The 20,552-nt window shown below is 34.7% G+C and overlaps 1 protein-coding gene across 1 annotated transcript in view; it reads left to right on the top strand.

The window, feature by feature from the left end:
• TLL1 (tolloid like 1) overlaps positions 1 to 20,552 on the top strand; it is a 328,687-nt gene that overhangs the window by 262,447 nt on the left and 45,688 nt on the right. Inside the window, exons 13-16 of the mRNA XM_061383894.1 lie at positions 9,818 to 10,013; positions 11,910 to 12,035; positions 13,839 to 13,999; positions 17,061 to 17,241. Coding sequence (XP_061239878.1) covers positions 9,818 to 10,013; positions 11,910 to 12,035; positions 13,839 to 13,999; positions 17,061 to 17,241 — 664 coding nt within the window. The remainder of the gene's footprint in view (positions 1 to 9,817; positions 10,014 to 11,909; positions 12,036 to 13,838; positions 14,000 to 17,060; positions 17,242 to 20,552) is intronic.

The following is a 20,552-nucleotide window of genomic DNA, read 5'->3' on the forward strand; positions in this document are numbered from 1 at the left end:
AGACATTATTGAAAGAGCCATTTTATTGTAAAGAGTACTAAAATTGTTTATGATTCACCCACGTTTTAGACCAAAACAACTGGTTCGCTGAAAAATTATCTAATGACCACATTACATGTATTTTGAGCTATTGAAAACATTGAGAAGAACTGTCTTCCAACAATACTCCAGTGTTTTATAAAATTCTATTACAGAAGTGATGTTAGCAAATGCATTCATTTGAGGCATCTAAAACTGAGATGCAGAAATTGCTGGCTTAGCTGGTTTGCAGTTTTTTGGTTTTGTTTCTTTTTTTGTTTCGATATACCAATATAGTAAGAGTGGCATTCTTCAAGAATAGGATAATGTAAGGACAAATAGGAAATATTTATACCTCAGGCACTTAGAACCATGCTTGACACAGGGTAGTCATTTAATATACACTTCTTGATTAAGTGGATGAATAAGTTGTTACTACGCTTTGAAACTGAAGTAAGGTCATGTCATATAATAGTTCGATTGATAGTATATTTTATTTATTATCTCCAGTTCCCTGTCCTTTCTTCATTTTGCTTTATTTCCTTATGTTTTTCCTCCTTTATTTATACACTGGACATATTTGATTGTCTAGTAGGTCTCTTATCTTTGACTAACACTAACACCGTCTTTGATTGTTTAGTCTTACTCACACTAACCCAATCATCTTCCTATTTCAGTATTTAATGTTTCTGCATGTCACTCTTTTGCTATTGTCATTTAGTCACCAAGTCATGTTTGACTCTTTTGCAACCCCATGGACTCCTCTGTCCCTGGGACTTCCTAGACAAGAAACGGAGTGGATTGCCGTTTCCTTCTCCAGGGGATCTTTCTCACCCAGGGATTGACCCCACATTTCCTTGATTGCAGGTAGATACTTTACCACTGAGCCACTGAGGACTCCCCATGTCACTATTTCCTCAAGGAATATTTCTAATTCCACTCTTTCTCTTAAACCCCAAGGCCAGTTCATCAACATATTCCATCTGCTTTGTATTCAAGATATCCTATACATATGATCACTTTACATTTACTTTCTTGCCACCACTTCTCTGATCACTGCCGCTTGCTTCATAACTTGGTGAGTTCTTCACATCTCTACTTTTGCCTTACATATCCTGACACCCACACAACAGCCAGGATGATGCTCTCACACCATGAGTTATATCAAGCACTACTCTGCTTAAAGTTTCATCAAACACTACTGTCCCTATGCCTCATGGAGAAAATCTTTGTGTTAGATTTTAAGGCATGTGTTATAGCACTGCTGGTCCTGAGTTCAGGGTTAATGAATTGGAATATCTGCGAAGGTAACTTTAAACAGAAACACACATAAAGCAAGGCTAAATGTTGATTTGTTTACAAAAATTTTGTGACCAGAACCTCTCAAGAACATAACCCTGTGTTTCCCCAGGAGCTACGATTCAATATTCGCTAACTCAGTGTTTTTAGTGAATTAGTTGAACTCAACTATGGTGAATACTGAGAATTGGCTGTATATGTTTTTAATTTGGTCTAATGGTCATTAGATGGTTTGTTTCAGTTAGTCAGTTATCTGTTTAAATCAATTTTTGTTTACATATTATATTTTCAATATACCATTTATACATTTTATATTGAAAATGTATAATTTAAAAATGGTCTTTACTGTTTCTCAGTGTTTCATGTCTTTTTCTGACAAAACCATTTTTATTTACTGATATCAGTCTTTGATGTTTTTCAAACACTTTCTATTTTTATAACTTTTTTATTCCCTGTGTTACTCTCTCCCCTTTCAGATAAAAGGGCCCTTAAGATAAGCTAGTTCTACTGAAATCTACTATAAAGAACTTTCTCGCTGTTTATTATTTATGCCTTTCTGTGAATTTATGTCATGAATATTCACCTTTACTAATGCTACTTAGATTTTAATTGTAATACAAAAGAAATCTGAACAAGTGCTTTTGTTAATGAATTTCAGGTATTTTTGAGCAGGAAAGGACTCTATATGGGTGGTAATAAGAGTCCTAATATATGTATAATCATACCTTTTGGGACAATTTTCTTCTCTAGTAGTTACTAATACATTGATCCTAAGACCAGTACTGAAATGAATTTGTACATGAATATAAATAGTGTCTAAAATCATTTTGAAGAACATGTCTTCTTTTCAACAGTAGTGTTGGTAAAGCAGGCTCGGTACTACTGTTTCACTTGAGCACTTTCAATATGCAGAAATACATAAGAGAAAAAGTTGGGGAGGCTATAAATACAACTTCAAAGAAATGTCACTAAAGCAGAAAGTGAATGAAACAAATCCAGAGCTTACTTATGTTTAATTAAAATCCCTACATACATTTATTTATGTGGGATGACACTTGAGGCACTTGTCAGTTTTTCTATACATTCTGATTTGGTTATACCTTGCTTCTGAAAACCATAGTGTGGAATAGTTTTCCTCATCTTTACTAGCAACTTTCTAAACCACATACAAAAGTTTTTTGTTTTTTGTTTTTTTTTTTTCAATTGTGGCACAGTTGACCTTGAACAACACAGGTCTGAACTACAGTTATCGACTTATATGCAATTTGTGTTTGATTAGAGATCACAATATATAAAGTCAAAAAACTAGGGTATAAATGGCTAATATCTCCAAACTGCTTCAGCCTCTTTCCCTTCAATGTGTCATTTATTAGTTCCTTTATTTTTGAGGCAGAGATTGCCGTTCCAGTTTTTCAACTGCACTAGGCTGACACCCCTAACTCCTACACTGTGCAAGGGTCAACTGTATTTTATAAATTACTCAGTTAAAAGTAATCCTTTAATTCTTTAAATATTTTATATTAGTTTAAATTAAGTAGGTTCATCTTTGTGAGTGAACTAGGAAGCCAAGACAAGGAGATCTTAATTAGTTAACATTTTTATGCTTGCCCTGCACTATTTCTTTGGATATTTGGCTAATAATACATTAATGTATTGGTGAAAGTGAAAGTCTTTTAGTCATGTCTGACTCTTTGCAACCCTATGGCCTAGACAGTCCCTGGCATTCTCCAGGCCAGAATACTGGAGTAGATAATAGCCTTCCCTAACCATTGTTTTGGTTAATAACCATAAAAGAGAATTAAGTACCTCTCCATAATTTTATTGAATACTTTAGGCTATCAGTCTATTCTGAAAGATTAGATTAAATAAACCTGCCCAAGGTCACACAAATCTCAATTAGTAGCACTGAGATTAACAGTGCAATTCCATAGCCTGCCACTCACGCACCCATTTTGTCTTGCTAGCAAAATGAAGCATATATATTCTCTCATAACATTAAATTCTTTCCCTTCATAGCTATTGTCATTTGTACATTTGTATTATTTAATCAGTAAATGCCAATCAGTCAGGGACATGTCTGTTTGTTTATCACTGTTTATATACTATCAAGTGTATATTTATTATCTGGCCATTATAGATTTTCAATGGCTCTTTACTAAATTTATGAGTGAGTTAAAAAATATTGTGTCATGAAGAAAAAAACTCAAATGGCAGCATTGAAAAACCTGAATCATATGAAATTAAACCTAACCACACCTTATGGTTTTGATTTCCACATATTTAATCATGTTTGTTTTTTCTCCACTCTAGTGTCAAAATTGTCTACTTAAAATATGCACAGTGTGAGAGTTGTGAGTTAGTTTTATTGGGGGCAAAATTAGGACTGCAGACTCTGAGAGAGACTGCTCCAAAGAGGCAAGGGGGAAAGGTCAGCATAGATGTTATTTTGGTGAAGGGAGAATGCATGCAATCAAGCACACAATTTTCCAAAAGGTTTCTACTAGTCTCATGAAGCTTTTGCTAGTCAGGAGCAATAGTCATCACCATGAAGGATTTTAGTGCTTTTCTAGATATGGGGAGATACCAGAATTGGGCTTGTAAAATCAGTTCCTGAAAACATCTATTTGAAGACCTGTCTTTGCTAGTTCTCTACCATCCTACCCCCACCTCAAGTACAGAGTAACTTGTTTCTACTCTCCACCCTGAACTCCTTTCAGGGAGTATTGAAAATAAGAAGCTGCAGAAGCATATGATTTAATCCTTGTAGAGGTAGATGGCAAGTGCCAATAGCAAGTGACAATTTTTAGTTGGCAATATTCATTAAGTACTAATAGTAATAATAAGGGATTCTCTGATGGTTCAGGTGGTAAAGAATCTGCCTGCAATGCAGGGGACCCAGGTTCAATCCTTCAGTGTTGGTCAGGAAGATACCCTGGAGATGTACTAATAAAAATAATATTAATTAATAAAATATTAAACATGACAGTACATTTTAAAATAACCATCCTATTAAACATTTTTCCTTTTTATTTAAAATTCCTTTAGTTATAGCTTTATCACGACTTTATTTTTCACATTATTAAAATTAATTTATTTTTAATAACACATGCTAATCTTGATTGTTTTTGTTAGTCATACTTTTCTTTAACATCTTCCCCTAAAGCAACATTAATGACTTAAAATTGTTCCAAGTGTTTAGAATTTTGAGTTATACTAACTATAAAAGTTTAATCATTTATGTAGTTATAGTATTAATTATATTTTGAAATTATGTCCTACCACTCACTGAAGACTTATCACGGTAAAATAGATATAACATATGTACGCACAGTAGTGTTAAGTACATTCACATTGTGTAATCAACCTCTAGAACTCTGTTCATGCTGCAAAACTGCAGCTGTTTACCCAGCAAGCAACAATTCCCCATCCATGCTCCCCCCAGACCAGGGCAATCACTGTTGCTTTATGTCTCTGTGAATTTGACTACTCTAGGTACCTCGTGTAAGTGAAATCATACAGTATTTGAATTTCGTGTGACTTTTAAAATGTCACTAACTGTAATATCCTCAAGGTTCATCTATGCCATAGCACATGAAAGGATTTCCTTTCTTTTTAAGGCTAATATCCCATTGTATGTATAGTCCACAGTTTGCTTTTCCATTCATCCTCTGATGGATATTTGGATTGTGTTCACCCCTTGGCTATTATGGATAATGCTGCTATTAACATGGATGCACAAATATCTCTCCAAGACCCTGCTTTCAGTTTTCCAAATGGATACCTGAAAGCGGAATTGATGAATCATATGGTAATTTTATTTTAAATTTTTCAAGCAGTATGGGAAAGCTTTCACTAAAACTATTCCCTAGGAAATTTGGACATGTCAGAGGTTTTTACAAATAACTAGATATTGCAGTAGATGTTTTTGGAATGTCAAATTTATTTGGAAATTTGATTATAAAATGAAAGCACAGTGTGTGAATGGCCCTGAAGCCCGGGCCTGATATCTTGCTCCAGGGTTAGCATTCCTTCAGTCTTAGTGCTCCCTGCATCACTGACCACAGAGCTCTGTACTGGCTGGCAGTGTTAGAATGAGAGGCTGGCTACTTTAAATTATATTTAATTGATTTCAGACCTTGCTAAATAAAAGGACTTAGCTTTTCAATGCTTCTTCTCTAACATACCAGTCAAGATATGGACCCTGCACTTAATAATGAAATGTAATATCCATCTCTTCTGCCTAAGCTTTGTACTTGTTTTTCCTTCTTTGTTTATTGGATCTACTTCCAGTACCATTTATATGTCAGTTTCCTAAAAAAAATATTCAGAGCTTAATATCACTTTTATTGTTTTATATATATATACACATATTAGGTCTGTTTACTTTAAGATAAACTTGCCACACTCCTATACGGTTTGTGCTCTGATTACCTTAAAGTCTGTAATAGGTCCATATCATCATCACATTTGCTACATGTGTAATTGTACGTAACATTGCATTCAGATTCCAGATCTGTGAACTATGTCCATGCTTCAAAGCAAGAAGAAACTTTTTCTTTTTTTGTCTTTATGAATTATTGACTTTTCTGTTCTTTTCCCCATTATCCCTAATGTAACGTAACATCAAGGAATTTATCCACTTTTTAGCTTTGAACATATCTATCTATTCTCTATACTGGAGAAGGAAATGGCAACCCACTCCAGTATTCTTGCCTGGAGAACCCCATGGACAAAGGAGCCTGGAGGGCTGCAGTACACAGGGTCACAAGAGTCAGGACACAATTTAGTGACTAAACTACCACCATCATTCTCTAAAACTGTCACACAAATAACAGAAATGAAATAACTCAAACTCTCATTTGTGCTCACCATCATTACTGCTATGCAGATATAGCTAAAGAGATATTAATTCTAATTAACACCAATAGAGCAGATTTATTGTGCTGATATTGCATTAGGATTTATGTAATTAACCTAGAAAAATATGTAAACAGGAATCATGGAGGTCACAGGTGAGCTATCTGGATCAACAACTGTGGCATTGGCTATGTGAGACTATAGTTTATATTTCTATTGTTTAACCCAAGATACCAAGTGCATGATACTTGATATGTAAGTAACGTGTAATTCATAAATAAGTACTGGTAGAATCAATCTTAAAAGTTGATCATTTTTATACATTTTACCCATGAGATATTTACACTTTGTGTATCATATAAAAATGGACTTTTCTGGTGGCTCAGATGGTAAAGAGTCTGCCTGCAATGTAGGAGACCAGGGTTGGGAAGATTCCCCTGGAGAAGTGGCAACCCACTCCAGTACTCTTGCCTGGAAAATTCCATGGATGGAGGAGCCTGGTAGGCTAAAATCCATGGGATCGCAAAGAGACAGGACTGAGCAACTTCACTTCACATCATATAAAATATTTAAAATTTTTGCTAAGTATAACTAGTGAATATGCTGTAAATTTAAAAAGAACTTTTGTGTAACTGTTAAAGGAACAAAGTGAGTGTTATATACAAGGAAATATGCATTATCCTGTTTCTTTGTAATCATTGATGAAGTGTAATTTGTTTTCAATATTGTCTATCTCATTTTCTTCATACTGTATTTAAAAGCCCAAAGCCTTTTAATTAGCCTTCTTTTTTTTTTTTTTTACTTCTGGTATGACTTCTAATATGAAACAATGTGATTTTTTTTCTATTAATTGACCTTCTCTGGCAGGCAGCTTCTTTCCTCACTGTGTGTTCTCACTCCCTTTCCTCTTCTGATACAACCTTTTCCTCCACTTCCAACATGATTCATGAGTTGCAAGCAGTTCATTCTGTGTTGCTCAAGCAGGTAAAGATAGGCTGGCTTGCTGAGACTTTGGTTATTTTCCCTACAGTTTTGTTACTGCTCAGTTTCACTTATTCTTCTATCAAGCTGTATACCTTGAAAGTTTCAGATATTATTTTATATGTCCCCTTAGCCAAAGAATAGCCTTTGGCCATCTGGAAATGTCCTCATATTTATAGAGAATTCTGATTTTGAAGAGAGTGTGTTAAAGACTGAGAGAAGATATGTTCTACCTGGTCAGATAGCCTTGTCACCCCTGGTGACGAATTCACTCCTGGTGCAACTCCTAGCTCTCCCTCACCTTCCTATTTAATAGCTACTGTCGCAGAAGTATGCTTTAAAAGTGAGACATTTTTAACGTTAAATACTTTCCAATTCTTTCCCATAATTCCACATACAAAGAGAGTACATTTTTATGGAAAAATCCGGAATTATGAATCCTAGTGAGCTCCTACTGATAGTATAATTTAAAATCTCAACTTTCACTCACCCCACCCCCAATTTTCATGCTTCCTGTCTTCTTTCACTTTGTGTTTTTCTATAGAATATATTACTTTCTAATATTTTATGATTATGATTTACCTTGTTTATTGTTCCTTTGCTCTCTACATGCCAGGATAATTTCCAGGACTGCAAGTCTCTATTACTTTGACAAATGATGCATGCTGAGCAGTGAGAAGTATACTAAGCACACTATGCATACTGAGTGAGAAGAGTGCCCAGCGTAGAACCAGGCAGTGAACATTCAATGAAGAAATGAATGACCCTGATTTGTGATTGGGAAAAGGACAGCAGCAAATGCAGTACTTAGTTCTAACCAAATCTGCTTCAAAATATATTCTGTTTGTCTTCATGCTGCCTAATGTGAAGACTATCATTGCTAATGTACTGACAAATCAGGAAATGACTTCTTCAACCAACTCTGCCACCAGTTTCATGCATACAGATTGTAGTTCATGGAATGAACATGTTCCCTGACATTTGTTTTGTGATAGGAGAATTCCATAAATTAGTGAAATGTATGTTGAATGATGGTTGAAAAGATGTGATACTTTTCATGGTTTATTAACTGTAGATGACTATGCTTTCCAGCTTCAAATATTTAATAAGTAGTTGACTCTACTAAGATTTTAGGGTTAGTCATTTTTTGGGGGGGGATTTATATATATTTATATATTTTTTAATGTATTTATTTTAATTAGAGGCTAATTACTTTACAATATTGTATTGCTTTTGCCATACATCAACATGAATCCACCATGGGTGTACACGTGTTCCCAATCCTGAACCCCCCTCCCACCTCCCTCCCCATACCATCCCTCTAGGTCATCCCAGTGCACCAGCCCCAAGCATCCTGTATCCTGCTTCAAACCTGTACTGGCAATCATTTATTAAATGATATTATACATGTTTCAATGCCATTCTCCCAAATCATCCCCCCTCCCTCTCCCACAGAGTCCAAAAGACTGTTCTATACATCTGTGTCTTTTTTGCTGTCTCATATACAAGGTTATCGTTACCATCTTTCTAAATTCCATATATATATGCGTTAGTATTGGTGTTTTTCTTTCTGGCTTACTTCACTCTGTATAAAATATAGAAGCAAGAATTTATTTAAAAATTGTCTTATAATTTATAAAACAATTTGCAGATTTGTTTAGTATTTTAGGGCTAAAACAAATGTCACTCCTTTATAAAGGCCAATGCTGCTGCTGCTGGAGGTGCTGCTGTTTAGTCACTAAGTTGTGTCTGACTCTTTGTGACCCCATGGTCTGTAGTCCACCAGGCTCCTCTGTCCATGGTTGTCCCGGGCGAGAATACTGGAGTGGGTTGCCATTTCCTTCTCCTGGGGATCCTCCCTACCTATTAACTGAACCTGCATCTCCTGCTTTGGCAGACGGATTCTTTAATACTGAGCCACCTGGGGAGCCCCTTTTAGGCCAATAGTCTGAGCCAATATTTGCATTTAGTTGTTTAGGAAAGAGATTAAGCTCAACCAGGATGCACAGGTTGCAAGGAAAGATTCGGGGTAAAAGGGCTCATTTAGCAAGCCCTGTGACTCTGAGAGGGCAGCTAGTGCTAGTTGCATAGTGGAGTCATCTCACTCACAGCTATGCTAACTGTGGATAAAGGATTCATAGACTAAGAAGAATTGTAATCTCATATTATCAGATTTTCCTTCAGAAAGATATGTATAACCTGAAACTATGCAACATATTGATAAAATAATGCTTTTGTTGATCAGCTATGAGCAATTATTATAATTATTGGCTATGTTTCAGAACAAATTATGCATTGCTTATACGATATCTAGCCCAGATTTCTAATGATAATTTTAAAACTGGAATTTTAAAAATTCTGTTTTCCAAAGAATTACTACTTGTGTTTTTATTCCATTTTAAAAGGCAGTAGCTTCTATGATCCTAATGCATGTGGATGAACTTTTTCATAGATATTTTCTCTGTCTTTACCAGATTAATACACCCTTTATTCATGGACAGTATGATATTACCATGCACAATTCATCAGAAATGCTCTCTTTTGTGTAAATAATTTGTTATATGGCCATGTTAGTACCATGGCACTGAGAATACATAATGCTCTTCTTATAGAAATTGTTTTGTCTGTTAATGAGATAGATCACATATTTTTATTATTACAGATTGAAAGACATGACAATTGTGCCTATGACTACCTAGAAGTTCGAGATGGAACCAATGAAAGTAGTCCTTTGATAGGACGTTTTTGCGGTTATGATAAACCTGAAGATATCAGATCTACCTCCAATACCTTGTGGATGAAGTTTGTTTCTGATGGAACCGTGAACAAGGCAGGGTTTGCTGCCAATTTTTTTAAAGGTAACTTAGAATCATTTAAAATGTAAGCTTCACTTTGTCAACAATAAATATAGTATTATGTAGTAAATGTATTTAGCTTTGAGGCAGGGAAGAAATAGAGTAATGTAATACTGAAGGGTGAAGTATGCAGTCTTCATAAATATATCAATATTTTTATGGTTTTTGATGGAAAAGTTTACTGGTTAAAAAAATAAAGAAAACTAGAATCTGGAGATTTGTAGCACAGGACAGGAAATCCATTAGGATTTTCTATCGTCTGTTTTTTAGGAAACAGTCAAAATAGCAAAATCCAGAAAGGGATATTCAGATAAGAGGAAATATTTGCAATATAATCAACAAAAAGTTTATAACCAGAAGGGGATTACTAACATATATTTCATCAATTTATTTCCAGGTGACAGCACTTTTATGCCATCCCTTAGCGAGTAGCGTTCTACCACATTACAAATAATGTATGGCCTCCTTAGTAGGATATTCTGATCCCTTAAAATGTCTTTTTGACAAAGAATTATTACTAATTATCTTTAATTTTGAATTGTATAATCACATTTTATTTTATTTTCATGTCCTTTGCATGATGTATATCTGTAGGATAAAAAGAAAGCTGTTTCAGTGTAAATAATAGTATCAGATTTGCTTCTTGAAAATTCAAAGACATTTAGGTTAACTGTGTTATTGTAGAATAAAATTCTTTTAATAGAGAAAATAAATTTCCTCTGTGATACCTTTTAAAGAATAAGTGATGAATTCAGTTGTGTATGTCAAAGTGTGAAGAATATCTAGACATTTTTCTTATTTGAAGAGCAAATTGATTTCCCATTTGATTTCCCAAATTGATTCCCAAAATGGTTTCACCATTTGAATTGAAAGGCAGAGAACCTTGGCACTTAGGGTATATGTATCCAAAGTATTAATTAAAATATTCATTTACATACTTTAAATCTTCCCCACATGTTATATTTTATAGTAGAAGAAACATACTATAAGAGTCTCTCATGTGATGTTTGTATTTGGTTATCAAAATGCTTAGCGTTGGATGATACACAGTTTCTCCAGAGAATATTTTTTACTGTTTTCTTAATTCAGAGTAGGTTATTCCTAAAGAGTGAGATTATGAAGTACCTTGTCACATGTGTTTTTTTAGAATAATATATATGTTTCACATGTCTATTTTGTATATTTTTTATGTTACCACATACAATTTAAATAATTAATGTTTATAAAATATGGAATTATGTATTTTCTGAATCAACATTGCTATATAAAAAATACTGAATGTTTTAATTTAAAGAGGTCTAGAAATTTTCTTAGTTTTTTTTCCTTTTTAATTGTTTGCCACCATAATTTATTTATTAACAATGCTATTTCCTAAAAGCATTTTTCAGGCTACCTAGCAAACTATACTATGAAATGAACAGATGAATTCATGTTCTTTCAGTAAGTTTTCTATTTAATTCTGAAAAATCTCTACGTCGTAGTAATCTCCTTTAACTTTAAATTCAGAAAAAAACACATGCTGTGTCTGAGATAAGGTGATCATCAGTTGGCTCAGTCCTTCCGATTCTCACACAATTTTTAGGTTGCAGTGACATGGATTCTTATATGTCATCCATCAAAGGCTTGCAAGTGTTTCCTGTTATTTTGTTGAAGAAATCAATTGTTTCAGTTTCATTCAAAACTATTAAAGTTTAAAAATAAAATAAAATTAAAAAAATAAAAATAAAAAAAATAAAAAAATTACTTCATCTCCCTAGGAAAAATAAATAAATAAATAAACCACAATGAGAGATTTTCTTATAAAAAAAAAAAACTATTAAATGTCACATTTTCAAAAAATTTTGCACATTAGTATATAAAAACAAAATAGCTGGTCTCTAATTGTTGCCACTTTTATAGAGGAAGATGAGTGTGCCAAGCCTGACCGTGGCGGCTGTGAGCAGCACTGTCTGAACACGCTGGGCAGCTACCAGTGCGCCTGTGAGCCTGGCTATGAACTGGGACCCGACAGAAGGACCTGCGAAGGTGGGGCTGGATTTGCACATGGTGTTCCCTGCCTGAAACCCTACCCATGCCTTTCTCTCATGCAATCTCATTCTCTTTCTCTCTTTCTGCCTCCCTCTTAAGCAAGAATAAAATAGACACAGTTACAAAGAAAATATAGTATCTTTAAAACAGAGGATATTGCATACAAGATAAAAAGAAAGTTATGTGGCTATTTCTTTGTGACTCCTAACATAAATATTTTTACACTTTAGAAATATGCCAAATATGGTAAACCTGAAAGTACAGGTAGCTTTAAAAATATATGTATAAATATGATAATCTTTATACTAGTTGACATGCATACACAGATACACATATATATGCATACATACACAAAGGCAAGTAAAGAGACCAATTACTTTAGCTAACTCTTAACTCCTTAGGAATTAATTAGGAACTGTGTATAATACATTCCTTTCACTGATGGTGGTGGTTTAGTCGCTGTGTCGTGTCTGACTCTTGCAATCCCATGGACTGTAGCCGCCAGGCTCCTCTGTCCACGGGATTCTCCAAGCGAGAACACTGGAGTGGGTTGCCATTTCCTTCTCCAGAGGATCTCCCCCACCCAGGAATCGAAACTGGGTCTCCTGCATTGCAGGCAGATTCTTTACCGATGGACCTATGAAGGAAGTCCTTCCTTTCACTTAACTTGTTTTTAAATACTTTAATTTTCCTAATGTCACTATCAGTAAGAATTAGAGGTAACATAAATAGCTGTTGTTGTTCAGTTGCTCAGTCATGTAGGACTCCTTGCAACCCCATGGACTGCAACACACCAGGCTTCCCTGTCCTTCACTATCTCCTGGAGTTTGCTCAAACTCATGTCCATTGAATCAGTGATGTCACCCAACCACCTCATCTTCTGTCATCCTCTTCTCCTCTTGCCCTCAGTTTTTCACATCATCAGGGGCTTTTCCAATGAGTCAGCTCTTTGCATCAGATGACCAAAATTTGGAACTTCAGCTTCAGCATCAGTCCTTCCAATAAATATTCAGGGTTGATTTCCTTTATAATTGACTGGTTTGATCTCCTTGTAGTACCTCTTTTAAATAGATCACCCAAAAGGGAAAGAAAACCAGTTTAAATGGAGTTTTGGGAGTAACAAATATGCTCTATTTACTATAGTTTACCTTGCCTTCTAGCTCAACTAATTCTTCCTAAGAGTTTCTTGTCTTGGAAAAAAAAAAGAAAGAATTTGGAGAAATAAGCAATTGATTTTGGTCTTACTACAATAGGCTGTATTGATCTTTATATATATTTTTATGAATTCTTACAGGAATCATATGGTATAGATATTATATCTGAGATGACCCAGAGGGATGGTACGGGGAGGGAGGAGGGTGGGGGTTCAGGATGGGGAACACGTGTATGCCTGTGGTGGATTCATGTTGATGTATGGCAAAACCAATACAATATTGTAAAGTAATTAACCTCCAATTAAAATAAATAAACTTACATTTAAAAAAAAATAAAAGATAAGAAAACTGACACCCAGTTTTCTTTATATTGCTCAGACAACTTTAAAAGGACCTAAAATGTTGTAGTTCAGCCATCACTTTCTTGTAGTTCAGCAATCACTTTCTTGGCTCCAAACCTGCAAAATAACACTTACAAATGGAATTAGATGATTCAAATTGTTGTACTAAAGACTACAATTTTCTATATTTTGAAAAATTCAGAAGATGGTTGAAATTTAATGCTGAGATATTTAATTATTAGTGGAAAGGTGCTAAGAAGCAGAGAGATTTATTAGGAGAAACTTTCCTTTTTCTTTCGTTCCAGCGGCTTGTGGCGGACTTCTTACGAAGCTGAATGGCACCATAACCACTCCAGGATGGCCCAAGGAGTATCCTCCCAACAAACACTGTATATGGCAAGTGGTTGCACCAACACAGTACAGAATTTCTGTGAAGTTTGAGTTTTTTGAATTGGAAGGCAATGAAGTAAGTGAATAATAAATATGTTTTTATAAACCGTTTTAGGAATCCCCAATGGTGATCTGGAAAGCTAAAAAAGAAAGGAAAAAGGAAAGAAAGAAGGAATGGAAGGAGGGAGGGAGGGAAGCAGGGAGGCAGGAAAGAGGGAGAGAAGAAGACAAAAAACAAGTATGATAGTATAGATACTCTAGTCTTCCTTTGCTCTGTTTCTCATTTCTGCAACTGCTTATAATTCCTGTTGGCACTGGATGATTTAGACTGTCTCTAGGAGATTGAAAATGACTCCCCAGCATTTTCCTGATTTTCTGAAGTACTATTAAAACATTAGGGTCATGTCACATAGACTTTTCTAGAAAAACAAACCAAAATTCACTTGTTGAATCATAGCAAAAATTCCTTTTTGGAAGAACCTGGTATATTTCACTAGTGAAAATCGGTATATTTTCATTATATAACTAGTTTTGCATTATGAATATGCTTATGATTCACAAAGATTAATTTTTAACCTCAATAAAAGATGAATCTGGTTGACACTATCTTTCCTTTCTTTACCTTTATAGTTTACCATAATAAAAGTCCAGTTTTCTGTTAGGTGATCACTTTTAAACAAGTGAAATCATTTATTTGAAAATTCCTATGTGCTAGTACACAAGCACCAAATTCAAACAGAATGTCAACCCTAGAAATGACAACTTTTAGAACTGTGTCTTGTATGATTGGTCAATATTGTTTTAAGTCCGGAGAAAATATAACAAAAGTTTTTTTTTGTTTGTCTGAGCTTTTGTACTTTGTTTCCTTTTCTCTTTCTAACTTTCACATCTTTTCTCCAAGAAACTTTTTTTCTTTGTTTATTTTAAAATGAAAAAGTAAAAGTGAAAGTTGCTCAGTTGTGCCCACTCTTTGCCACTGCATGAACTATACAGTCCATGGAATTCTCCAGGTCGGAATACTGGAGTGGATAGCTGTTTCCCTTCTCCAGGGGATCTTTGTAATCCGGGGATCAAACCCAGGTCTCCCACATCACAGGCAGATTCTTTACCAGTTGAGCCACCAGGGAAGCCCAAGAATACTGGAGTGGATAGCCTATCCCTTCTCCAGGGGATCTTCCCAACCCAGGAATTGAACCAGGATCTCCTGAATTGCAGCTGAGCTACCAGGGAAGCCCAATTTATAATGAATTAAGATTCAAAAGTACGATAAATTCACTCATAAAATGTATTTTTGTCTTTGATGTATATTTGTTGAATGATTGCAAATAAGTGGAGAACAGAAATATAATGTACCTGTGGTGGTTTAGTCGTTCAGGTGTGTCCGACTCTTTGTGACTCCATGGACTATAGGCCATAAGGCTCCTCTGTCCTTGGGATTTCCCAGGCAAGAATACTGAAATGCATTGTCATTTCCTTCTCCAGGGGATCCTCCCTACCCAGGGATTGAACCTGGGTCTCCCACATTGCAGGCAGACTCCTTACCAACTGAGCCACCAGGGAAGCCCAATGTATCTGTACTCCTGGGTAATATTATTGGTAATAATTGTGGGTTTTATGCTATAATTTTGTATTATATATGTATCTTTGCTTCTTCTTTACCCCTCCCACTTTTCCTACTTTTTTAATCATTTAAAAAAATTTTATTTATAGTAGTGAAGGCATTTGTGTGCATTTTTAGTCTGTTATTAATGGCTTTGAGGTGGGACTTCCCAAGAGGCTCAGCGGTAAAGACTCCACCCGACAATGAAGGAGAAACCTGTCTGATCCCTGAGTTAGAAGATTCCCTGAAGAAGGAAATGGCAACCCACTCCAGTACTCTTGCCTGAGAAATCTCATGGACAGAGGGGCTTGGAGTGGCTATAGTCCATGGTGTCGCAAAAAGAGTTGGACATGACTTCACAACTAAACAAACAATAGCTGGCTTTGAGGTGAAAAGAAGTGCAGACGTTTGCGTTTCCCTTAAGGAAATTAAAGTCTGAAATGCAATGAACTGATGTTTCAGAGAATTGTACAATTTTAGACCTCTAGGGACCTTTTGAGGTCTTCTTCACAACACGTATAAGTTTTATGATGGAAAAACTACTGCAATTTATTTTTCTCACATACTTTATCCACATGAAACATCATTTTTCTTTAATAATTATCTGAAATTTAGAGAAATATTAAAATTAAAAAAAGTATTTTTACAGTAATCTTAGAAAAGCTTTCACATGAGCAGCACTGTTTTGAAAATGGGACTCTTCCTACCAGTTCTGCGATGTCATGTGAGCTTAGTATTGAATGGCTTCTACTTTGAGTTTCCCTAAAGCTGTTAGTTATGGCAGAAATGGCATTTTCATTCACTAGTTGGTAAAAGTTCCAAAGGATAGAAGTTTATGTTTAGAAGGAAGATAGGTAGATGGTTTTAAAATAAATGGTGCATTGTGGTTGAAGACATTTTTCTCATGGTAGCAGTCTTTATTCATGGAAGGAGGCTTTACAGACTCTAACATATCCTGGAAATCTTAAATTTATGATGAGGTTACTGTGTGGAATGTTGTTAAAAAATTCTGTGCATTTTCATAGTTTAAATTATTGGCTATTTAAAATAAAGGCATGAGCAAAATCTTGACTTATAGAATACTGGGTTATGTTATCACTTCATTGTTTCATTCATTATATTCATATCCAAAAGGAAAACCAATAGGAAACAGCTTTAACCTCAGTAACATTATTCTATTTTTGTGTCAGAGCCCTCTCTAAATAAAAGTTGCAGTGGTAGCAAAATAGATAGAAAATTTATTTCACTTTTCCTAGCAACATTTTGCTTATTCATTACCTAATTAATATAACAAAAAACAGTAATTTAGGTTTACATATTACAAGGCACACATAATGTGGAGAGTTCAAATCATACACATTGTTAAACAAATACTCATCACCCATCTCAGCTTTCTTGAAGTCTGTATATTTGGACCTATTAATCCAGTTTGACCCACAGGAGTGAAAAGGGAAAAACATAATAAATTTTTAAAAAACAGCTGTCAATTATCTGATGCTTTCAGATTTGGTGATTACAGTAACCTGTTTATTTCTAGGTATGCAAGTATGATTATGTGGAGATTTGGAGTGGTCTCTCTTCTGAGTCTAAATTGCATGGCAAATATTGTGGTGCTGAAGTGCCTGAAGTGATCACATCCCATTTCAACAATATGAGAATAGAATTCAAATCTGACAATACTGTATCCAAGAAGGGCTTCAAAGCACATTTCTTCTCAGGTATCAGTATTCTCATGTTGCATGTGTATTACAGACTTTCAAGGTGGATTGGCTTAAATTGTATGCTATCCATTCTTCATAGTTTTCTACAAATGAGCTTGGAGGTACACTGAACCCATGAACATGTATCCTACTTTAATAATTTTTTACTTAAAGTTAGGATATTAATAATAATGGCCCTATGAAATGCAATTGTCAAATACTTAGATCTTCAGTTCATTCCAGTTGCTCAGTCATGTCCCACTCTTTGCGACCCCATGAACCATAGCACGTCATGCCTCCCCATCTATCACCAACTCCCAGAGTCCACCCAAGCCCATGTACATTGAGTCGGTGATGCCATCCAACCATCTCATCCTCTGTCATCCCCTTCTCCTCCTGCCCTCAATCTTTCCCAGCATCAGGGTCTTTTCCAATGAGTCAGCTCTTTGCATCAGGTGGCCTAAGTATTGGAGTTTCAGCTTCAACATCAGTCCTTCCAATGAACACCCAGGACTGATTGCCTTTAGGATGGACTGGTTGGATCTCCTTCCAGGCCAAGGGACTCTCAAGAGTCTTATCCAACACCACAGTTCAAAAGCATTAATTTTTCAGTGCTCAGCTTTCTTTATAATCCAACTTTCACATCCATACATGACCACTGGAAAAACTATAGCCTTGACTAGATGGACCTTTGTTGACAAAGTAATGTCTCTGCATGCTGTCTAGGTTGGTCATAACTTTCCTTCCAAGGAGTAAGCGTCTTTTAATTTCATGGCTTCAGTCACCATCTGCAGTGATTTTGGAGCCCCCCAAAAATAAAGTCAACCACTGTTTCCCCATCTATTTGCCATAAAATGATGGGACCGGATGCCGTGATCTTAGTTTTCTGAATGTTGAGCTTTAAGCCAACTTTTTCACTCTCTTCTTTCACTTTCATGAAGAGGCTCTTCAGTTCTTCTTCACTTTCTGCCATAAGGGTGGTGTCATCTGCATATCTGAGGTTATTGATATTTCTCTCGGCAATCTTGATTCCAGCTTGTGCTTCCTCCAGCCCAGGATTTCTCATGATGTACTCTGCATATAAGTTAAATAAGCAGGGTGACAATAAGCCTTGACATACTCCTTTTCCTATTTGGAACCAGTCTGTTGTTCCATGTCCAGTTCTAACTGTTGCTTCCTGACCTGCATACAGGTTTCTCAAGAGGCAGGTCAGGTGGTCTGGTATTCCCATCTCTTTCAGAATTTTCCACTGTTTATTGTGAGCCACATAGTCAAAGGCTATGGCATAGTCAATAAAGCAGAAATAGATGTTTTTCTGGAATTCTCTTCCTTTTTCCATGATCCAGTGAATGTTGGCAATTTGATCTCTGGTTCCTCTTCCTTTTCTAAAACCAGCTTGAACATCAGGAAGTTCACGGTTAACGCATTGCTGAAGCCTGGCTTGAAGAATTTTGAGCATTACTTTAACTTTACTAGCGTGTGAGATGAGTGCAGTTGTGCGGTAGTTTGAACATTCTTTGGGATTGGAATGAAAACTGACCTTTTCCAGTCCTGTGGCCACTGCTGAGTTTTCCAAATTTGCTGACTTAGATTTTGTATACATTCTAATCAGATACATCAAAGCCTAGTAAAAACAACACAAAATTATTATGGCAATATTTTCATACAATGACTTTGGAAGTGGATAAGGTTAATGATCTGGAGGAGGAAATGGCAACCCACTCCAGTATTCTTGCCTGGAAAATCCCAGGGACAGAGGAGCCTGGTGGGTTACAGTACATGGGGTCTCAAAGAGTTGGACATGACTGACTTACACTGAACCAATTCACATTAAAAATTCCCTCTTAAAGAGGTGAAATTTGATTAAAAGCCCCTACATTTTAAGAAAATAAGTAAACATCAGTGAAATTCCCTAAATTTCCCAATTTCAAAATTATTCCTCTTAAAAACATTATTCTGAAACTTGTGAAACTTTAAATCCATCTATTGATTAGTTCATAAGTATTAATACAAATTAATACTATTAGTATGTGTTTTTTATTGAGTTAAATTTTCTAATTTTTATTTTTATAGTTAGTTTGTAACATTTTATAGACAATTGAATAAATATTTGCTGCATTGTGTATGTTAATCCAGAAATTTTTTATGGAGACAGAATCTTAAGTAGTTCTGTTTATAACCAGTTCTCTAAAAAGTTCAGAAGTGGTTATGATTTATGAAAACATAATGAGAAGTGTTTAGCTATTTTTCCACATAACTTTCCCCAGAAATTTATCAAGAAATTCAATTTAAAAAGAAACAGTATTTATTATAAGTGAATTCATATTATATAGAAAGGAAAACTATTTAAAAATATGTTCTAGCTTTATTGCAACTAAGTGATGCATCAAGAGAGAAAAAACACAAGGATATATACTTAGATTTTTAATGAATAAAATTAAATTAAACTATAGCATTATTTTTAAAATACAATTATTAATATCTAATGAAATAATCATATTGAGATTTTACTAATGTTTACACATAACTTTGATTTTCAATAAGCACTTTAAGAAATGGAATTAGAAGAATGACTCTAAGAGTTTATTAGCAAAATAATACAGATTTCTGTCACTTTCATGTTCAGCAAAGTAAGAAATCATTGCATAAATTCTTAATGTCTTAAAATAGTCATGCTATAGTTTGAAAATCTAGAAGTTATTGTTTTATACAGCAAAATATCCATAAGCTCCTCTACAAAAATTAGTGTTATTTACTTCTGATATTAAGGGTATGTTATAAAGCTATATAATGAAATAGTACAAGTAAATAAGGAAATTATGACTATAAAACTAAGGTTATTTGAAAATGATATTGAATTACATATCTATTAAATTTTTATGTATTTTGGAATATAATAGACAAAATGTCTAATAATATAGACATTTTCTAGAAGATAGCTGGTTCAACAATATATTATCATTGTTTCAACAATATATTACCGTTATTTTCCATGAATGAATGAGGTTTGTTTCCAAATAACAGTAATTACTTTATATGAAGTAAAGCCTAACTTAATTTTATATGATATTGTATTTGAATACAATTATGCAAATCTGCATAGGTGTACTTGATATAGTTTACTTACTTTAAGGGATTAAGCAAAATTAACTGTATTCTAAGAACAAAATTATTTTTCCTTAAATAGGTTAAACTTAAAGGAAATATTAGTAGGATTTTATGCATGTAAAAATTACATTTGGGAAGCTTGAGTTTTACTTTAATCACAGTGTTCGTTATTTGGAAATAATATAACAAATAACTTCAGGCAATGAAAGCTGCACATAGAT

This window comes from Bos javanicus, chromosome 17 (assembly GCF_032452875.1).
Source record: "Bos javanicus breed banteng chromosome 17, ARS-OSU_banteng_1.0, whole genome shotgun sequence".
Taxonomy (NCBI): Eukaryota; Metazoa; Chordata; class Mammalia; order Artiodactyla; family Bovidae; genus Bos; species Bos javanicus.